Here is a 20477-nt window from a genome sequence, read left to right on the forward strand (position 1 = left end):
TTTGTAAAGTTCGTCACGACAAACTTTGATGTTGGCTTTGATGAAGCAAGTATTCGCAAAGGCCGGTGCTTTATGGAGGCGAGTGGACATAAGGGACAGTTTTACTTTTAGAAGCAAGTGGACAGAAAGCTAGGGTAAGTGGAGACAAGCATGTGACATCATCTGAATACTCTCGAGGAAGTTTCCCTCATTGGGCTGAGTGTTTTGATATGTCTGGAAGGCCAGTCGGTACACCAATTTAAACCTTTGTTCAGAGTATCACCCTAAAGGAGCTGGCCGATTTTGGTGTAGATAGTTCGAAACCTTGCAGAGTTATAAACCTCCAAAGTTTATAATGGGAGTCTATGGGAAAAAAGGCCATTTTGAGACCCGGTACCGGAAGTACCGGAACTCGGATCACTTAGAAAAGTAAAAGCAACAAACATCACATCAGGGTCTATGACATATCCGAATTTGGTGCATAAGGCTCGAAAGCCATAGGAGGAGTTATTCTTGATAATTTTTTTCTAAGCTTAAATAGGAAAACAGAATGTTGGCTTCTACAAAGCCAACATAATTATTCAGAAGCAGTGATTACCTAATTGTAAACAAACAAAAATGAAAGCATGATCAAATTTCCCAAAGCATGTAGAGCAATATGTATACATGTGTATATGTATACAATGTATATATGTATACAATATGTATACATAAACAAGTAGAATACACTTGGTTATACACTATTATTTGTTCGTTTGTGTGTATGTGTGTGTGTGTGTTTTACGTAGAGGTACAGTAATGTGTAACCTTGAAGGGGCTCTGCATGGGGATCTTATGAGAGGTTACAAAAAGAACATCAGACCAGTCGAGAAGAATGAAGAGATCACAGAGGTCAAAATCAGTTAACTGCCAAGAGTAGATTTAATTATTTGTAAACACATCTTCTATATAGTATCACACTAAAGTACTAAAAAAGTCATAGTTTAGTAATAATGTATGTTGATTTAGTAATATTTCGTGCACTTTGTCTGGATAGAGAATGGTGAATGGGTAATTAAGCATCGGCCAGCTAAGAAGGTGGTAAATGAGAGGTACAGCCAAGATGAGCTGGACTACCAGGAGATTATTTTCTTTCTCATCATCCAGAGGAAGCCACTATTCTACATCATCAACATCATTGTGCCCTGTGTGCTCTTCTCTTCTCTTGGACTGCTTGTCTACTTCCTGCCAGCTAAAGGTCTGGGTGCATTAACTGCATGAAGCAAATGGCAGAAGTTTTGATGTGAACTAATATGATTACAGAGAAGATTGGCCTAATGATCACCAAATAATTTCTTTTTTTTTAAATTAAATTAAAAATGTCTTCTTGGTTGGTTTTATCAGGTATTTGATGTTTGTGATATCAATCAATATCTAAGGGCTCCTTTATCTATTAAAGTGTTTTATCAGAGTAAACGTAGACTAATAGTAGGCTTACCCCCGAATATAGAGATTTTGTCTTAAATTTATTCAACAAGTTATATGTTCTAGATTCAGCTATCCTGGGTTTTGAGCTTTTTGCTACAGTACCTCCTTCCAATCTGTTCAAAATTACACAAATGTTTCTGTGCATTAATAGGTAACCAATTTATTTGATAATGATTTTAGTTCTGTGTGTGTGTTTATTAGCTGGAGGACAGAAATGTACCATGTCCATTACTATCCTGCTTGCGCAGACTGTCTTCCACTTTCTCATTGCAAAGAAGGTTCCGGAAACCTCTCAGGCTATGCCCTTGATTGGCAAGTAAGTGTATCAAAGAAAACTGTACAGAATACTTCATTTCATTGCACCAAATTAGTTTAATAGAATATTATTTTATTGTTTTTAATCATTTAATTAAATTAAATGTCTCTTTTTGGTTGGTTTTATCAGGTATTTGATGTTTGTGATGTCTGTGACTGCAATCACAGTGAAGAACTGTGTAGTAGTATTGAATGTCTCCCTGCGAACTCCTAACACACACCCACTAACCAATAAAGTCAGGAAGGTAAAGCACTGCATACACAGATGCATACTTTATTCCTTTTCATATCAGAGATACACAGAGTAATTTATGACAAACCACAGGTACTGTTAAACATTTTTCCTCGGGTGCTGGGGATGGGGATGCATCGCTGGACACCGCAAAGTGGACCGAGTGCAGATGACATAACAAACAAATATACTGTCCCTCTGAGGAGACACAGCTCACTAGGATTAATACAGTAGTGAAGGCAGATGAGTACATGCTGAAGATGGCACGCTCTGAGTTGATGTTCAGCAAACTGAAAGAGAGAGATGGTCTCATGAGGAGTACCCTGCAGAAGATCCGTGAGTCACATATGAACACACTTCTCCAAATTCAGCTCTTAGATGTTATTTTCTTGCATGAGGACATGGCCTAGGTTGTGACAGTGAGATCAATTGTGAGGAGAATGGATGGTAGTGGTGATGGTGGATGATGGTGTGTACAAGACTGATATTAGGACTTTATTAAACTGACTAGAAACAACAAAAGATATGGATTCACAATAAACAAAATATTCAGACTAATGCAAATAAACAAGGAATATTCACAAATCTAGTCTCACCATGGAGAGACACGGTAACACAATATCAAAGAAGAGAACAAAAAACATCAAGTCTACAATAGGTTAAGGTTAGCTACTGTATGGTAAATAGATAATCTTACTGCCAGAAGACATTAAAAAAAAATCTAAATTAAGATAGCTTTCCAAAAATACAAGGAATGGCAGACTTCCTCTAACCTAATGTGTCTAAACATTCACACTGTTGTGAATGGATATGATTCAGCTGAAGAAAGGGCTAAACTTAAAATTGAAACAATGAAAAAATGGATAATGCAAGAAAAAGACATCAATATGTAACTTAGTATTTTTTTTTTGTATACTTGAATTGTATAGTGTAGCATGACAATATTATGATTAAAGACGTTATTTAGAATATTAAACAATTAAATAATTGCTTTTAACATTCATCAAAAAATAAAACTCTATATTATTTGTTTTACTCTTTATGTTATTATTTAAGAGTAAAACATCGTATAGCCGTATTGAAATCAATTTGTGCAGAATGTAATTTAACTGGAGAGAAGCACTTCTGGTATGAACACTGTAAATGTTTGTTCTCTTTGCAGGAGAATGAGGAGTGGTTCCTGGTTGCCCGAGTGATTGACAGACTCTGCTTCATCACTATGGCCTTGTTGTTTACACTGGGCACCATTGGAATCTTCCTCATGGGACATTTTAACCAAGCTCCAGCACTTCCATTTCCTGGAGACGCCAAAAAATATCTCTCTGAGACATTTACAGCAAACATCACACATCTGCATTGATTGACATGTGGGAAGGGTACTAACACATTTGTATTGGACATAACTTCATCGGCATGAGAGAAACCTCATCGGCTTTCTTCAGCTCTTAAATACAAAAAGAGTTGCTTTGCAGTTGTTCTAAATGTATTTTTATTTATCCTTGCTGATTATTTGTTGTTGATTTTAGTGTACAGTATTGTTGTGTCATGACTGGACCACACAATCCCTGCTTTTTTCAAGGAACTATTGTTTAAGATCGTAACAAAGTACACTATTTTTTCTATGACTGTCCTTATCTTCGTAATAGACAATTTGAAAAAAATGTTACATGTGTTTTTAGCATGGTTTTAACAAAAATAACTGTAGTTTTTGAAAAGTAGTGACAGTAGTGATGGTCAGAGGAATTCTTTGCGTGTGTGTGTGTGTGTGTGTGTGTGTGTGTGTGTGTGTGTGTGTCTTGAGGAGGATCTAAATTACATGGATGAGTGGTGTATGACAAAGATCTCATCCTGGGATTTGGGAGGAGGTCAGGAGGGTTGTATAACAAGTTGAGGAGTAGCAGAGAAGAGCAGTGTATGCTTACATTCACACACAAACCCTGCAAATCTTTAAGGATTTTCTAGAAACTTCACAATCAACAGAAAAAGGTAAAGCTAAGCTATCTGAAATTAACATATATATTTATCAACAAAACCTATGGGAAAGATTCAGCACTCAGAGTAACTCTTTTTACAGCTTACATTTGTCTCACAAGTTATTCACTTAATGTAATCAGAGTTTTTTGTCTTAGATACTGTATATAGATAGCTATTTTTATAAGAGATACATTAAAAAGTAGCTACTGGGAACACATTCAATTGAATTCAATGACTTCTATATTTGTTATTTTGTGAGACTGTTTTTAAGCATAATATTAGATTATTCTTTATTCCCCTGATGAAGCATTCATTCTATTGTCATGTACTGTATTCAACTCACTTTGTATATATTGCTAAAACTGTAGCTTTATAATATATAATATTGCAATGAATCTACATAATATTTTTTTAATGTGGGCAACCATTTCATCTAATCAGATTTACTTTATGCTCCAATATAAAGTAGAGATCATCACTTCTGTGCTGCCATTTTCACTTTCCCCTTCTGACACAATTCTTTTTTTTGTAGAATGCATTTGTTTTCCATCTACTGATAGCAACTGAAGACCATCAAGATCAGATCTGTTTAAAATAATATCAGCCAATCTTCATCTAAGGTGCATTAACAAACATTAATAAAATAATTTGTGTTAGTTGCAGGATGTTTAGGACGATGTTCATTCGTCCTTCCTCATTAGTAATAATTTTATCTTTGAAAATTGTAATTGTGATTATCAGTTAGCTCTTTAACAGAGAAGATTTTAGCATTAGATGTGTGTTTCCAGACACTAGAGAGGGTTCGCAAGATTGAAGGTAATGTAGTATCTGTAGAATAAAGTCTGGATCCCTTAGACAGAGTTAGTAACATCCATATCAGGCATTAAAGCTCTCACATTAGAGTGAATTGGTAACGAAGTGATGGCATAATCGCAAAGATGTAGATAATCATAATGCTTCCAGACACAGGAGTGCCCCTCCTCTCTGCATTACATGTCTAACTGGCTTGCACCCACTGAGAATCCTGAAAGAGCTGTGTTTATGGGAGACTCTATCTCAAGCCAGTCTGAATTGACTTTAGAGGCTACAGTAACACTGGTAAGGTTTGTACGGGAAGCCAGGGCTCCAGACATAGTAGATAATCTTATGGATTCGGGCAAGCATAGGTTTTCAAATGTAGTTTTTTCCATGTAACATCTAATGATATTCATTAGCTGTTACACTACCAGCACCATCACTCTGAAACTAGAATTGTTGAACATTATATTTTACATCCAATGTACTGTTATTGAAATTATTATTGATCAGGAGTTTAATCAACTATGTTTAACAGACACATGGATTAAAACAAAGAAGTATATAGCATTAAATAAACCTTGTGCATCTGGAATTAGTTATTTCAATTCAATTCAATTCAATTTATTTGTATGATACTTTTAACAATGGACATTGTCTCAAAGCTTTACAGAAATATAGAAACACAATATGATAAAACATTTTAAACTTAAATTATTCTTTTTTCTAATGAGCAAGCCAGAGGCAACTGGACAAGGAAAAACTCCCTGAGATAATTTATGAATAAAACCAGGCTCAGAAGGTAACCCATACTTATTTTGGTGACACCAGACAGGAAATAATGTAAATGTAAATAATGTCCTTTCTACAACTGTTTATTAATTCACTTTTTTTTAACACTAATTCCTTCCTGACTGAGTCTTTAAATGTTCAATGCTTCCAGGTAGTTCTATCCATGGTTATATACCATCTTTATTCCATATATGTGTATATATATACATATATATATATAAAACCCTTGCCTGGGAAGGAGAAGCTATAGTTGTTTATGATAATCAAGGCATCACACAAAAACCTGCACATTAATTCAACATGTTTAGGCATAATAATATATGTAGCCACAAACATAGGTTTAACTAGATGATTCTGCTAATTATTTTTTTACAGACACCCAGGGCCAAATTCTGAATTCCTGAATTTGCAGGGATTTACTTGTTTCCTAAGATATGCATTAATTGCTGGAGACCTTATTCATTTTCATAATCCAGAAGACATTCTGAGAACACATGGTTAGATAGAACATATCTATTAAATATCTGTGTATCTACAGTATGTATCTTGCTACAGTACATTAAATGTAGTCTACATGAAATGTAAGTTGAACTACATTTAAAAGTAATATCATTAGAGATAAAAAAAAAAAAACCACCCTGGTATAACAATCACATATGCACCTTTAAACAGACCAACAGAAAATTACAATGTAAATGGTGTCAAATTAAATTTGTAGCATTTCAAATACAATGGAACGAGAGCCTCCTTTGCTACCACAGAAACATACTGTACACACAATAAATTTTTACCCTCAAATTAATTTCACAAATTTCCTCATCAAAATCAGATCTCATACCTATATATTTTTTAAACATATAATACCAGAAGCAATTTGATTTCTTGTAAAAAAAAAAAAAAAATAGTAATTTCTTCCCTTATCACTGGCAATGTACCTGAATCTTTTAAAATAAACCAGACTTGTGTTTCCATATATTGTGAATGTGTGTGTGTATGTATGTGTGTGTGTGTGTGCGCATGTGTGTGTGTGTGGTGTGTGATTTGGGTGCGTGTGTTAGTGGACATTTTATGTGTGCATTTTTGTGTCTGTATGTATGTTCATTGCGCTGAAAAGGGCAAAAGTGTGACCTATTGCCCCACTAAATGTGGCTGGGTCAAATTGACCCGGGAGGACTTGAGGAGGAAAGTATTTATTTTACGAACACATAGTCCAACGAAAATAGACAAAATTAATTTTACTTGCAAGGTTCATAATTTGGAACAATCCTGGTAAATTTCAGGCAAATATGTGGAAGGAAGCCCAAGTTATGACACATTAAACTTTCCAGATGAGTCAAATAGACCCCAGGTCTGCACAAGGGTTATATAAATATCATATGTACTATGGCAATGACAAACCTTAGCACACAATTTTTTATAAATAAAACAGACTATTTTGTATAGATACGGCAGGCCTTTCTGAAGGTTTCCATGTCACACACAGAGGTTTGGCCTGCCTTGGATCTGAGCTACTCTGAGTGAACAAATGCAAATGTGCCAGGCCTCAGAGGTAATGGGGGTGTTTGCACAACAAAAGCAGGAGAACAATGGAGCTGTAGGGGTCCTAGGAGGTGTGAGGTCCAGGGATTTTACGCAAATTTGCGCAGCCTTAGTAATTCTAGTGTTAAACAAACAGATATCAAACAACAAAAAACTGATCCTAGCCCGTGTCATCTATCCAACTACAGACTACATCAAACCTCCCCTTTACCTCCAGGATTCTAGAAAACATTGTAGCACAGACGTTATGCTTATACCTACATACAAACATTTATGAAAAGTTAAGGAACGTATAAAGGATACTGGATACTGGTACACCATTCAGTGGTATAAAACCTAAGGATTTCAATAACTGTTCTTTTGTGTTCATAATTACACTGTTACGTCAATAATCAGTTATTACAATTACATAACGCATTCTTAGGGTGTGTGTTATAACAGAATAAATCATATGTGACTATGCTAAAATAGTGTTTTCTTTTGTAAATTGGTAGCAACAACAGACCCTCAGACTTTAAGTACATTTATCTCTCTATCTCAGGTCATGTCCACTATAACAGCCCAGCCTTTACCCCATGGTCTGGAAAGAGAAAAACACATTGAGATGCATTTAAGAGCTTTTCACCAGAGGTGGAGTACCTCCATGGACCCTCAGGATCTCACTACTACTCCAGCACCAAGAGAAGGCCCACTCTATGGATATCTATCACCCACATTCCAAGCTCAAGGCTTGGACACAAACAAGAAAAAAGAAGAGCAGTGGGCCACAGAGACACTACCGGCAGGTCTGGCTGCTCTGGAAACAGTCAGCCAAATACACATAACTGCTATACCTGAGCTTCAGGGTAAGTCATGTAGGGCAAACATAAAAGCAATTATTAATAACTTGTTATTAGGGATATAATACTAATTAGTAACACAGTGCTATTATCTGTATCTGTTTAGTACTGGTAGTAAAAGTATGGACTGTGAATTCTGGCTATAACAGTTCCTAGGATACCTAACCTAAGATCATAAATGCCTATATGGATCTATATTCACTGTTTTTTTTTTTATCTCACTCACACAGGTTATTGGTATATACAGTCATGGCCAAAAGTGTTGGCACCTCTGAAATTTTTCCAGAAAATGAAAGATTTCTCACAGAAAAGTATTGCAATTACACATGTTTTGCTATACACATGTTTATTTCCTTTGTGTGTATTGAAACAACACAAAAAAAACAGAGGAAAAAGCAAATTTGACATAATTTTACACAAAAATAGGCCGGACAAAATTATTTGCACTCTTTCAAAATTGTGGATAAATAAATTTGTTTCAAGCATGTGATGCTCCTTTAAACTCACCTGGGGCAAGTAACAGGAGCGGGTAATATAAAAATCACACCTAAAAGCAGATAAAAGGAGAGAAGTTGACTCCGTCTTTGCATTGTGTGTGCCACACTAAGCATGGAGAACAGAAATAGGAGAAGAAAACTGTCTGAGGATTGAGAACCAACACTGTGGAAAAATATCAACAATCTCAAGCTTACAAGTCCATCTCCAGAGATCTAGATGTTCCTTTGTCCACAGTGCGCAACATGATCAAGAAGTTTGCAACCCATGGCACTGTAGCTAATCTCACTGGACGTGGACAGAAGAGAAAAATTGATGAAAGTCGGGATAGTCGGGATGGTGGATAAGCAGCCCCAAACAAGTTAAAAAAAGAAATTCAAGCTGTCCTGCAGGCTCAGGGTGCATCAGTGTCAGCTCAAACTATCGTCGACATTTGAATGAAATGAAACGCTATGGCAGGAGACCAAGGAGGACCCCATTGGTGACACAGAGACATAAAAACGCAAGTCTTCAGTTTGCCAAAATGTAAGTGAGAAAGCCAAAATCCTTCTGGGAAAACGTCTTGTGGACAGACGAGACCAAGATAGAGCTTTTTGGAAAAGCACATCATTCTACTGTTTACCGAAAATGGAATGAAAAGAACATAGTACCTACAGTCAAATATGGTAGAGATTCAAAGATGTTTTGGGGTTGGTTTTTTTTGCCTCTGGCACTGGGTGCCTTGACTGTTTGCAAGGCATCGTAAAATCTGATGATTACCAGAGGATTTTGGGTAGCAATGTAGGGCCCAGTGTCAGAAAGCTGGGTTTGCATCTGAGATCATGGGTCTTCCACCAGGACAATGACCCCAAGCATACCTCAAAAAGCACGCAGAAATGGATGGCAACAAAGCGCTGAAGAGTTCTGAAGTGGCCAGCAATGAGTCCAGATCTAAATCCCATTGAACACCCGTGGAGCGATCTTAAAATTGCTGTTGGAAAAAGGCACCCTTCAATATGAGAGACAGAGCAGTTTGCAAAGGAAGAGTGGTCCAAAATTCTGGGTGAGAGGTGTAAGAAGCTTATTGATGGTTAAAGGAAGCGATTGAGTTCAGTTATTTTTTCCAAAGGGTGTGTAACCAAATATTAATTTAAGGGTGCCAATAATTTTTGGAGTTTTGTGTGAAATTATGTCAAATTTGCTTTTTCCTCTGTTGTTTTTGTGTTGTTTCAATACACACAAAAGAAATAAACATGTGTATAGTAAAACATGTAATTGAAATACTTTTCTGTGAGAAATACTTCATTTTCTGGAAAAATATCAAAGGGTGCCAACACTTTTGGCCATGACTGTATACATAGGATTAGGTAAAAAAATTATTCCCCATCGCACTGGACTCCACATCACACTATACGGTTGACCCCAAATACTTAAACTTCTGCACCTTCTTGACCTCAGCACCCTAAAACCTCACTGTTCTACTTCCCGCCCTCTAGTTCAAATACATGTATTCTGTCTTACTACAACTGACTTTCATTCCTATTCTTTCCAGAGCAGACCTCCACCTTTCCAGGTCTTCCTTCACTTGCTCTCTACTCTCACTACAGATCACAATGTCATTCGCAAACATCACTGTCCACAGAGATTCCTGTCTGACTTCATCTGTCAACCTGTCCATCACCATAGAAACCAAAAAGAGACTCAAAGCCGATCCTTGATGTAGCCCCACCTCCACCTAGAACTCCTCTATCTGAGAAACAGCATATATTACTGCTGTTATACTCTTCTCAAACATACCTATACTCCTGCAGTTTCTCTTCTCTCTCTGTCTACGAATGTTTCTCCTTCCTTCTTCCTCAAAGCAACAGTAGTTCAATTTCCACCGGCACCCCGTAGGTCAACAGTGTTGTCTGACTGACGATTTGCATGTTTAGATTTGGAAATTTTATGCCAGATGCCCTTCTTGATGGAACCCTATCTATTTATCTGGGCTTGGGACTGTCACAGAAATCACTGGCTTGCAAACCCTGTGGCTAGATTAGGAATGGGCAAAAAATAACTCAGCAAAATTAAGTTTCTGGCAAATAATGAAATATGCCTAGCCATAAAAATTATTGCTTAAGCTCTCACTTTGTGTACCAGGCCCCCAGTGCATTTCCCGCAGGATGTACAGTATTGCTGCAGAAACCAAGCAACTGTTTCTGGCTGTGGAAGGTAAAATGAATTTAAATTTTGAATCATATAATCAATGAACTGGAATAGATTCTTGTAAAATGCCAGGTGTTTCTTGGCTGATCAGAATACAACCAATGTGGTTTTCAGCTGTTCTAACCCAGCTGCCTCAGTGTCTGGTGTGTTGTGCATTATGAGATGCTTTCCTCTTCACCATAGTTGCTGAATTGTTGTTTGATTTCTTATTAGCTCAAACCATTCTGGCCATTGTCTCATGTTTGATGTGAATATTAACTGAATCTTTTGACCTGTGTCTGCATGATTTTATGCATTGTGCTGTTGCCACATGAAATATTTAAAATTATTTATTTCACAGATATTTTAGATTTTGTGTTCTCTGTCTTTCAGAGAGCTCATGTGTTTGCATGCAGTGCTGTGGACCTGCCCGTGCCTGCTCTTTGCAGGGTTTTGACCAGGATCGGCAGAAGATGTTCCTTTTTGAAAGGCCACTTAGAGCAGATATGTGCTGCCTGGGCTGCTGCCTGATGGAGATGAGGGTTTACACAGCACAGGGGGAGCTCATTGGTACTGTCCACCAGAGGTACACACAGACATTTTAGGATATAGAATAATACATAATGTTCATATACTATATGGCCTGAGATATGTTTATACATATAAATAGTTTTGATCATTCCACGTCCCAGTTTTGGGAAAATGCGTGTTGGGATGTCAAGTTTTCGCATAGTAGTACTTTGTATGTATGTAAATACATGTATATAACATTTATTTCTAATACAACCCTAATCTTAACATCAGTAACGTGTTTTTTTTTTACATTTATAAATAAGAAGCTGCTATATAATATATATGAATTGCCTTTTTAACATTTGTATAATGTTGGATCAGCATTTTGGTGTCACCTACAGAAATTCTAATGTGGCTGTGTATCACATGACTTTCATATCTACAAGGTGGAGTATGTTCACACCCTACTTTGAGGTTTGTGACTCTGCAGACTGTCCCTTCCTGAGGATACAAGGCTTCTGCTGTCCGATCCGTTGCCTCTCTGACCAGGAGTTTCAGGTCAGATGCCTCATACTAGGTCAAATCAAACCTTATCTGGATTATCACTCCTTTACTCTTTAATGTGAAAGCTTTATTCTCTTTCTTTATTTATAGCTAGATATAATTAAAGTTTTAAAGGCATGAAATCAATAATGAATCTATGTATGAATCATAAAACAATTGTATGACATCTAAACAAGAGAACAAGCAAGAAAACAAGCCTGGTGTGCCATCATTCCAATTCATTCCAATGGTGTTCAATGCAGTTGAGGTCAGGACTCAGAAGTTCTTCCACAAACTTGGCAAACCAGGTCTACAAGGGCACTGTACAAGGCCACTATCATACTGTAACATGCTCATGCTACAACTTTGGGAAAAAACTAAACCACTTACAATCCTTATCTACAGGTAGTTATGTGAATACTAGTTCCATAATTAACTGCGGCTCCATGATCTGGATGAAAAGTTTGCAAACCTTGGGAGAAGACATATTTTGGAAGAAAAAAAAACACATTGAGAAGGCAAAACATGACAAAAATGTATTTTTTTCTTATAGGACTTAAGTTAATGTGTACTAACAAACAAACAAAAAAAAAAAAAAGGAAATAATCCCGTTCTGCATTCATCTTGCCATCAATTTTTACGAACCTCCCTTTGCCACTGTTGCTCACACAGCCACATTACATTAAAGATCCACATGCCTTTACAGTGGGGTTGGTATATTTTTCACCATAGGCCTTGTTGACTCCTTTCCAAAGATAGTGTTTATGGTTGTGACTTTATAAGTTCAGTTTTGATCTCATCACACCAAATGACTGCTCCAGAAGCTTTGAGGTTTGTTTGGCGTACTGAATGCGGTGTGTGTTTATAATGTGGCCAAACATTATAAACATGTAATCTTTTGATAAGGGTTGTTTAGGTGATTTCAGATATCACTAGGTTTAAAAAGGGGCCAACAGCTATGCGATAATGACTTCACATATCGTTAAATAAATAAAAAAAAAATCCGTGGCATTATTGGTCATAATTTCCAAATAAATGGCAATGTTTGTGTGTGTGAGAATTCGAACTAGATAATAATAATATAATGAACTTTATTTTGTATAGCGCCTTTATAAGTAGCATCTCAAAGCGATTGACATAAAAAGATAAAATTAACAGATACACATAACATTACAGGCACTAAAACTCTCTCTCACTCATTTTCTACCGCTTATCCGAACTACCTCGGGTCACAGGGAGCCTGTGCCTATCTCAGGCGTCATCGGGCATCAAGGCAGGATACACCCTGGACGGAGTGCCAACCCATCGCAGGGCACACACACACACACTCTCATTCACTCACGCAATCACACACTACGGACAATTTTCCAGAGATGCCAATCAACCTACCATGCATGTCTTTGGACCGGGGGAGGAAACCGGAGTACCCGGAGGAAACCCCCGAGGCACGGGGAGAACATGCAAACTCCACACACACAAGGCGGAGGCGGGAATCGAACCCCCAACCCTGGAGGTGTGAGGCGAACGTGCTAACCACTAAGCCACCGTGCCCCCTGGCACTAAATCTAACCATACAAAAAATAAAAAGCCAATAAATAACAAAGTAATCACATAAACGCTACCCTAAAAAAGTAAGTTTTAAGGTGGGATTTAAAAACACCCAGGGATTCTGCATTCCTAATCTCTGAGGGCAGGGAATTCCACAATTTGGGAGCCAAAGAAGAAAAAGCCAGATGACCCATAGTTTTTAGCCATGTTGTTTGGATAGTTAGAAGACCAGCACGTGTAGGAACTTAGGGGGTTAACAGCTCACACAAATATTTAGGGGCCAAATTATTCAAGGCCTTATAAGTGAGCATGAGAACTTTAAAATCAATATGAAAACTAACAGGAAGCCAGTGCAATTTTTCCAGGATAGGTGTGATGTGCACCCTTGCACTGGTCCTACTCCGAATTCTAGTAGCTGAATTTTGTACCAACTGTAATAACTGTAGATGAACCTTCTCTGTAATTATCTTTTCCAAAAGAAACCAGCTTTCTTCTTTGATCTATAAGCTTATGTATGTACCATATTTCAATGGTGGTAAATATTTTGTTTATGACATTTCATGGAAATTTTAGGTTGTTTCCATGATCGGTGAGCACATTGGAACAGTATGGAAAAAGTGGCCAGGGTACAACGTTGAAAGCTGCAACATGGACCATGAACATTTTGGGTTGGATGGTAAGAAAATGTGTTGCATACAGTATACCAACATTGTAATGACTGTCTTTTTGGCTTAGAATTTTTTTTCTAATCCCATTCTGTTCTTTCCTTAGTCTCTCAGAACATGAACGTGAAAACCAAAGTGTTACTTCTAGCAGGTACATTTCTTCTGGTAAGTTGAAATTTAAATCTTAATCAAATATTAAAAATAAATAAATAAATTCAGCATAGTATCAAAGAACTAAATATTATGTTTTATTTTCCCAGAATTACATGTTTTTTGAAATGAGCTGAAACAAAAGAGAACAATTGAAAACCAGCATTGATGGACTGTAAACATCGTATATGTCAGCTACTGTAAAGGCTTTATAAAACTTATAAAAGAAATATTAGGATGGCATGAATAATTTTGATATCAATATCTGTGTCATTAAACCACAGTTGCATTAAACAAAATGCTATTTCAAATAAAACCATTTATTTAAACTATTATTTCAAATTAATTCTTAACACCTTACTGATAACTAGTTATTTGCGGTCCAAAGACAAAAAAAAAAAAAAAAAAAAAAAAAAAAATTCAGCAATACTTCTCTCTTCTCATTTAACAAATTTGTCATTAAAATGGCTCTTCAGTGAATTTGTATTGCTTGGGATACTTTTACTGTAGCACATGGACCAAAACTGATCATACTTTTTAATTGGCCTTTTAAATCCTTTTACGGTCTGTCTAGATTTTAAATAGAGAGAGTGAGAATCACAGCATACAAGTCATTTTGTGTTTTTGAAACAATATCTTTGTTGATTTACATGCTTGGTGCATTTGACATTAGCTGTAGACCAGCCTGGCAGAGGCAAAGGTTTTTTTAATTACAATATCCTGGAACTTCTGGGAAATTCATGCCACTGGTCCTAACAAGACCCCCTGGATCACAGGACATAAAACCTGAATGATCCATAAAATTTTTCAATTTCAATAAAGTGCCAAAAATGGAACACAATTAACAATTCCAGATGCACATTCAGCGCCACTTGCCCTTCAGGGGTTCAGGGTCACTTCCAGGAAAAGACTCTTTCTTGCAAGCCTTCCAAACATCTATTTGTTTTAGAGGCAAAGTCTAATTCAGTGGTGTCAATCTCGAATACTGCCTGAACCATCTTTTTTTTTTTTTTTAACGATTATCTGCTCTATTAATTAACACCAATAATCTAGGCTCTGACAGGAGAAAAGGATAGTATGAGCATAATAATGGAGAATATGAATAATATTCCTAATTATGCATAATATGAAATATTGCATAACAGACACTTAATTTTACTTGCATTATGTATAATGCAAAAGACTTATTAAAGTTGTTTAATGATCTCTTGTCCTGACACTTCATTTTTCAATAGGTTTCTACACAGATATAATAAATCTCAGGATTTGCAGTTAACCAGTGAATAATTCTAAAGGCCAACAATAGACACGTTCACACGTGGGATATTCCATATTAGCCATTTCAGTATTATTGTTTGAACATTAGTGTGAACTGAATGAAACAAGGTCACAGGCCTTGTGTGGTCTAATTGACTTTGAAATCTTTTAAAAACTTTGATTTCAGTGTTTTTGATTTCTTTGGCTTCCTCACTATCCCTCACAGTTAAAGACACCTGTTTTTTTTTCACTCTCTCGCTTTTTTGCTATGAAATAACCAGTCTTTCATCATTTTAAGTGCTACCGGTGATTCATATATTTTACAGCAATATCTGGTAAACCGATAATCAAACTGAAGTCTTACAAGTGAATCTCAAGTCACTGTTTTCATTTAAATGTTCTCAAATGGAGTACATGCAGATAGATCATATCTGATCACAAGTAGAAATTAGATTGCTTACAGGCCTCAGTGTTTCCTCCATGTTAAACCCTGCCAAAAGTACATCACTAAAAGTACAACCACAAGTCAGTGGTAGCAGCAACTGCATATTTAACTTTAATTGCTATCAGTCATCTGCAATCCAAACATAACTTCAAACGCACTCAAGTCTATAAATCCAGGCAGTATGTAAGAGATGTAGACAAACCATGACCCATCCCAAGCTCCAAATCCACATCAGTTATTCTTCTTCATGGTGGATTCTACTTGTTGGTAATCACGATTTTTCAGCTGACAGCATTAATCATGAAAATTCCTTTCCAATGCAAAATCACAGAATGCTGAGTGCTTCTGGGAAGCAGGCACAGTGTGATATCTTTAAGTCAAAGCTTCAACATATTCAGATTAAAACAAAAATGATCTAGAACAGTATCCGTCATATATCTCTTCAAAAATCTTTGAAAATATATTTTTTGTTTCTTACAATTTCAAAAACAAAACATTAACACTGAAATTAAAATACTGCACTATAGTAAAATGTAACCCTGTTTATGGCTATATAAAATAAAAATACTTGCTTTCTAAGAAGGATGGTTATGTGAAGCTGAATAACTTTCAGATGGGGTCAATATGTCTTTCTGAACAATTATGCACCAAATTACATTTGATTGGTTTTGTTAATCAGCCTTCATCATAACCACAGTAGCAACAAATTTTGAGGCTTGTTCTCTCCCTAGCTTAAGTTTATCTTAGCTATTCAAAACCGTTTTTACTTGTCGTTTGACTCCACCTTCATTCTTAGTGGCATTTCTGCTGATCAGATATTTTGACCAGGAAAATGGACTTTCTAGTAGTCAATATCCCTTTTTTGTTTTCTAATAAAAACAATGGTATTTCATAAATGAGTTGTATGCCCCAGGAAAGTCCTCTTCATCCACAATGAAGGTAACCTAAAAATGAAAAATAAATAAATTTCTAGCTTAAGAAATTAAATAACATTGCATTAAATTAGAGACTAAAAAGTAGCACATTGGCAGTATCAAATCTAGCAGGCTGATAAATATTAATGGTTAAGTTTTAGACCTATATATTCATGTGTGGTGGAGTTTTGCTCTATGTAGATGGATGTTCTATGGAGATGGATGGATTATTTAAGGTGTTACACAGGCGACCTACCCCTGACATCGTTAACCAATGAGAAAGACCTAGCGGCCACCACTAGCATTCACCAGTCCATGGAAATCCTCCCAAGCCCTGAATGAACAGACAAAAAGTACACAAACAAAATAAAATCTTCCTATAAAAAAGTAATGTCACTGTGTCGTTTGTGCTCCATGGATATATTTGATGTATTTTATGTGTGTTTTGTACACCATGGAACTGACAGGGATAAAGTTAATAACAAAAGCACATGTGCATTTATGTGTAGGCACGTACTTGATGCTGTCAGTGTGTGTTTTGTACTCCATGATGGTGTTTGGTGGTAGGTTGAGCACTCTGCGAAGTGTGTCTCTGATACGAGCAGTAGTGGCCTGATCACTTGCTGTTTTGTTCCAGATAGATATGATATCCTCCTAGACACACAGACACACACGCACCTACTAAACACATATAGTATTAAAAACACACATTAAACAACCTACTCTTAAGCGCATCATTCTACAGCAATGCACACTAAACCAAATCACTTATTCAACTAATTAATGCTTCATATGTAATGTTTCATGAATGTAAGTGGAGCAAGCACAATAAAATTACTGAGGAAATGTGAAAACAACAAAGTAATAAAATTCTACACCTATCTATTTCATAATGTGTTGCTTGATTTGCTTTGAAGATCAGCAGGACTAGAATTAGAATTATTGCATGCCTCCTTCAAAATTTAGTTCAAAAAAGTAATTTAAAAAAATGTGATTAATAAGGAAGAACTTAAAATTGCATTCAATTAACTAATGCAGGCAACACATCAACAGAAACATCTTCAGACCTCTAGATTTGTACAATGAATAAAAGCCTGTGAAGTATTTGGGTATTAAGGCTATATAGTGTTTTAGTACCTGGAAGCGGACAGAGACAACAGCGCCACAGATCTCCTCACCAACCATGAACTGCTCACCCAGCATAGCCAGAATCAGATTCTCCCAGCAGCGTGAGGCCAGACCCTTCCGAAGCCGAATTATCCACTTCCCTCCACTCTTATTAGCATCATCCTAGTGATAGTGAAGAATAAAAAACAGAGAGAGAAACGTGTCAATTAAACCTGAAAAAAAAATAAAAAATTAAAAAAAACCCAATCAAACAACAAAAAAAAAAAAAAAAAAAAAAAAAAAAAACAGAAAAAGAAAAACTAGTCATCCTTTCCTTGTAAAATATATCACATTTTTCTATTTACTTTGCTCTAAATATGACAATTGCATTTGCAAATAATTCTTCATTATATGCACCTCCCACATGGGCTTGATTCCCTCCTTAAACAGGTGGAAGTCGCTGTGGCCAGTCAGATCACCTGGTCTGATCATGTGACTGTAAAACCTCCAAAACTGCTCCACCTGTGGCACAGACTGTATATTAGATTTGATGAAATTATACAGCTGAACTATGAAACGTTTTTTGAAAGAAAAAAAAACAAATACAAATGTAGAGTTGCACTAATGAGTGTGTGTTTGATTTTGTTTGTAGTTGAGTGGGCTGGTATGAGTATATGTGGAGATATATATATATATATATATATATATATTACATACACACACGCTGAGTTTATACAAATACAAAAACAAATGCTTCTGACTAACCGAAGCAAAGCTGCCGATCTGTTTAATGTTCTGTTCATAGCTCTGTGTACTGGCTGGTCTGCCTGGAGTTCGCCGAGAATACCAGAATGTGTAGTTATATTGAAGAGGGTGTTCCCCTGCCCCAGGAACCACAGCCTACAAAAAAAGAAGAAGAAAAACTTTTTCAGATCACAATGAGCATTACAGCAAAACATAAGCAAATTGTAAAAACAGGTGTGATGAAAGTATTCTGTATGAACATGAACTACAAACACACATACACAGACATTTACACACACAAACCTTCCTCTTGGTAGTGTTTTGGTCCTTTTCCTCATCCTCATTCCTTTCCTTCTCACCATCTTTCGGTGAGCTGTTGTCCTGGTCGTGATCTCCACTGTCATCATCTTTCAGACTGCAATGAACCCAGAAGAAAAAATAAAGAGAAGTAAGTGTCAAAATGGTGGCTGCATGAAATGCCTTCTAAAAGCATCCACACAACTGAAATATCCTGAATTCGGAATGCATTCTGTAAGGAGTTCCTTCTTGCAACAGTCTTTCAAACAGACTGTTGTTATGAAAGTAGTGTTTTATAGCTGTTTTTGTTTGACAGCCACAAAGAGCAACTCACCAATTCTAAAACCTACATTCTTTCACCATCACTCATTGTTTTTCTGGTCCTATTTCGAGGTTTTTCTTAAATCTCTGCATGTCTTTTCTATAAATATGATCAGATTTATGCAAATCAAAAACATTTTAAAAGTTCTTTAGTTTTCCCCCATAGTAAAGAATGGCAATAAAAGTTCACGTGTGCAGGAACATCTTGATACTGTAGGGAAGCAGTCAACATCTGAGTTCTGCCTCTTTTCTTTCCTTGTAACTGATCTAGTAATATAAACAAGGACCGTTTGTAAACAACCCACAAGGCTTCACATCCATGGAGGGCCAACTTTTTTTGTACGATTTCTAATTCAGCACGAAAACAAGCAAACAAACTTTCCAACGACGCATTAAATTGACGTTATATACAGGGCTGCTTGCTTTGCATTAAACACGTTCGAATCAAACGACTAGTCAAACTGGAGAATAATTATACACACGCTTAATAAAAAAAAACAGAAGAGATTTAATAATGCCGAGTAACAAAATAGAAAAAATCTCAACATGGCAACCCTTCGTTATGAGACCCACTGCTTTACTGTACATTTATTCAGACCATTCTTTCATTCAAACCTTTCGCTTAAAAGCCAGAAGATTTGCCTTAGTCATGTCTAAACGGGGGAAGTTATAAGAAATACACTTATTGACACTCTAGCAGGATGAAAACGTGTACAATTTGTCCTTAACTGGAGAGCGGAGAGTCGGCGACAATACGGCGGATTCCAGTGCACTTGCCCCGGCTGGGTGCTAACGACGAACCCGGGGATTCATTTGCGGCCTACGTGTCCGTCTGATACTATTAATGCACATGTTTATGCCGTGCCCACAGTTATCACTCTTTTTGTGTAGCATTAATGGTCATTGTGAGTTTGTGTCGTTGTCACACATCCCAATGAGAGGGACACACCTCTCACTACAAACAGCTTCTGAGGGGATTCTTTAACCACAGGATTTGCTTTGACAACAAGAGGCATTAATTAAGGACGTTTCTAGCATGTTTCGATGGTTACTGTCTACTCACGCGTCAAATTTGTTGTTCATTATTCCCTAAGTTCCGGTCTCTCGCTGTCCGGCTGCCGAACCGTCAAAACCCGCAGCATCAGCGGCGCTTAGCGAGCACGAACATCCTGGATCGGTGGAGAACGTACAGCGCATGCGCCAAGTCACCCCTTTAGAGAAAGCCCTTATATAGGAAAAGCTACTTTTCTATTATTATAATAAAGCAAAAGATTGTTGGATTTTTTTTTTTTTTTTTTCAAAATATTGGCCCTTATGTTGTGTACACGTAAATATTTTGTATTTAATGGTTCAAACTTTTCATATAGTCAAACAGGGATG

At 36.7% G+C, this 20477-nt stretch overlaps 3 protein-coding genes across 4 annotated transcripts; 2 read left to right on the forward strand and 1 right to left on the reverse strand.

Annotated features, from left to right (window-relative positions):
- Nucleotides 1-777: 777 nt before the first annotated feature.
- Nucleotides 778-3353, forward strand: chrng (cholinergic receptor, nicotinic, gamma). Its single transcript, XM_060866531.1, is given in 8 exon segments — nucleotides 778-880; nucleotides 1016-1216; nucleotides 1648-1762; nucleotides 1892-2006; nucleotides 2087-2221; nucleotides 2224-2329; nucleotides 2392-2424; nucleotides 3052-3353. Coding segments are annotated over 8 exon segments (1110 nt in total).
- Nucleotides 3354-3806: 453 nt separating this feature from the next.
- LOC132847036 (phospholipid scramblase 2) lies at nucleotides 3807-14254 on the forward strand. 2 transcript variants are annotated; one of them, XM_060871934.1, is made up of 9 exons: nucleotides 3807-3979; nucleotides 4500-4587; nucleotides 7635-7938; nucleotides 10549-10620; nucleotides 10987-11179; nucleotides 11553-11664; nucleotides 13771-13873; nucleotides 13969-14027; nucleotides 14123-14254. In XM_060871934.1, exons 3-9 carry the CDS (start codon nucleotides 7638-7640, stop codon nucleotides 14147-14149), a joined length of 867 nt encoding a protein of 288 aa, XP_060727917.1. In that variant the 5' UTR covers nucleotides 3807-3979; nucleotides 4500-4587; nucleotides 7635-7637; the 3' UTR covers nucleotides 14150-14254. The 2 variants fall into 2 exon arrangements, with proteins under 2 accessions (XP_060727917.1, XP_060727906.1); XM_060871923.1 differs by lacking the exon at nucleotides 4500-4587.
- On the reverse strand, nucleotides 14084-20293 carry eif4e2 (eukaryotic translation initiation factor 4E family member 2). The gene is made up of 8 exons (XM_060871947.1): nucleotides 20161-20293; nucleotides 18783-18894; nucleotides 18501-18635; nucleotides 18153-18257; nucleotides 17766-17918; nucleotides 17146-17282; nucleotides 16885-16962; nucleotides 14084-16658 (listed from the first exon to the last, which is right to left on the reverse strand). The coding sequence occupies exons 1-7, from the start codon at nucleotides 20178-20180 to the stop codon at nucleotides 16914-16916; spliced, it is 711 nt and encodes a 236-aa protein (XP_060727930.1). The 5' UTR covers nucleotides 20181-20293; the 3' UTR covers nucleotides 14084-16658; nucleotides 16885-16913.
- Between the last annotated feature and the right edge of the window lie 184 nt (nucleotides 20294-20477).

Source organism: Tachysurus vachellii, chromosome 1, assembly GCF_030014155.1.
Source record: "Tachysurus vachellii isolate PV-2020 chromosome 1, HZAU_Pvac_v1, whole genome shotgun sequence".
Lineage (NCBI taxonomy): Eukaryota > Metazoa > Chordata > Actinopteri > Siluriformes > Bagridae > Tachysurus > Tachysurus vachellii.

Coding starts and splice junctions, on each gene's coding strand:
- LOC132847036 (XM_060871934.1), top strand. CDS start 7,638: ATGTCCACTATAACAGCCCAGCCTTTACCCCATGGTCTGGAAAGAGAA. Junction 13,874..13,968: donor TGAACATTTTGGGTTGGATG/GTAAGAAAATGT, acceptor TTCTTTCCTTAG/TCTCTCAGAACATGAACGTG. Junction 14,028..14,122: donor TAGCAGGTACATTTCTTCTG/GTAAGTTGAAAT, acceptor TTATTTTCCCAG/AATTACATGTTTTTTGAAAT.
- eif4e2 (XM_060871947.1), bottom strand. CDS start 20,180: ATGAACAACAAATTTGACGC. Junction 17,919..18,152: donor GAATCAAGCCCATGTGGGAG/GTGCATATAATG, acceptor CACTATCACTAG/GATGATGCTAATAAGAGTGG. Junction 17,283..17,765: donor TTGTCTCTGTCCGCTTCCAG/GTACTAAAACAC, acceptor CTGTGTGTCTAG/GAGGATATCATATCTATCTG.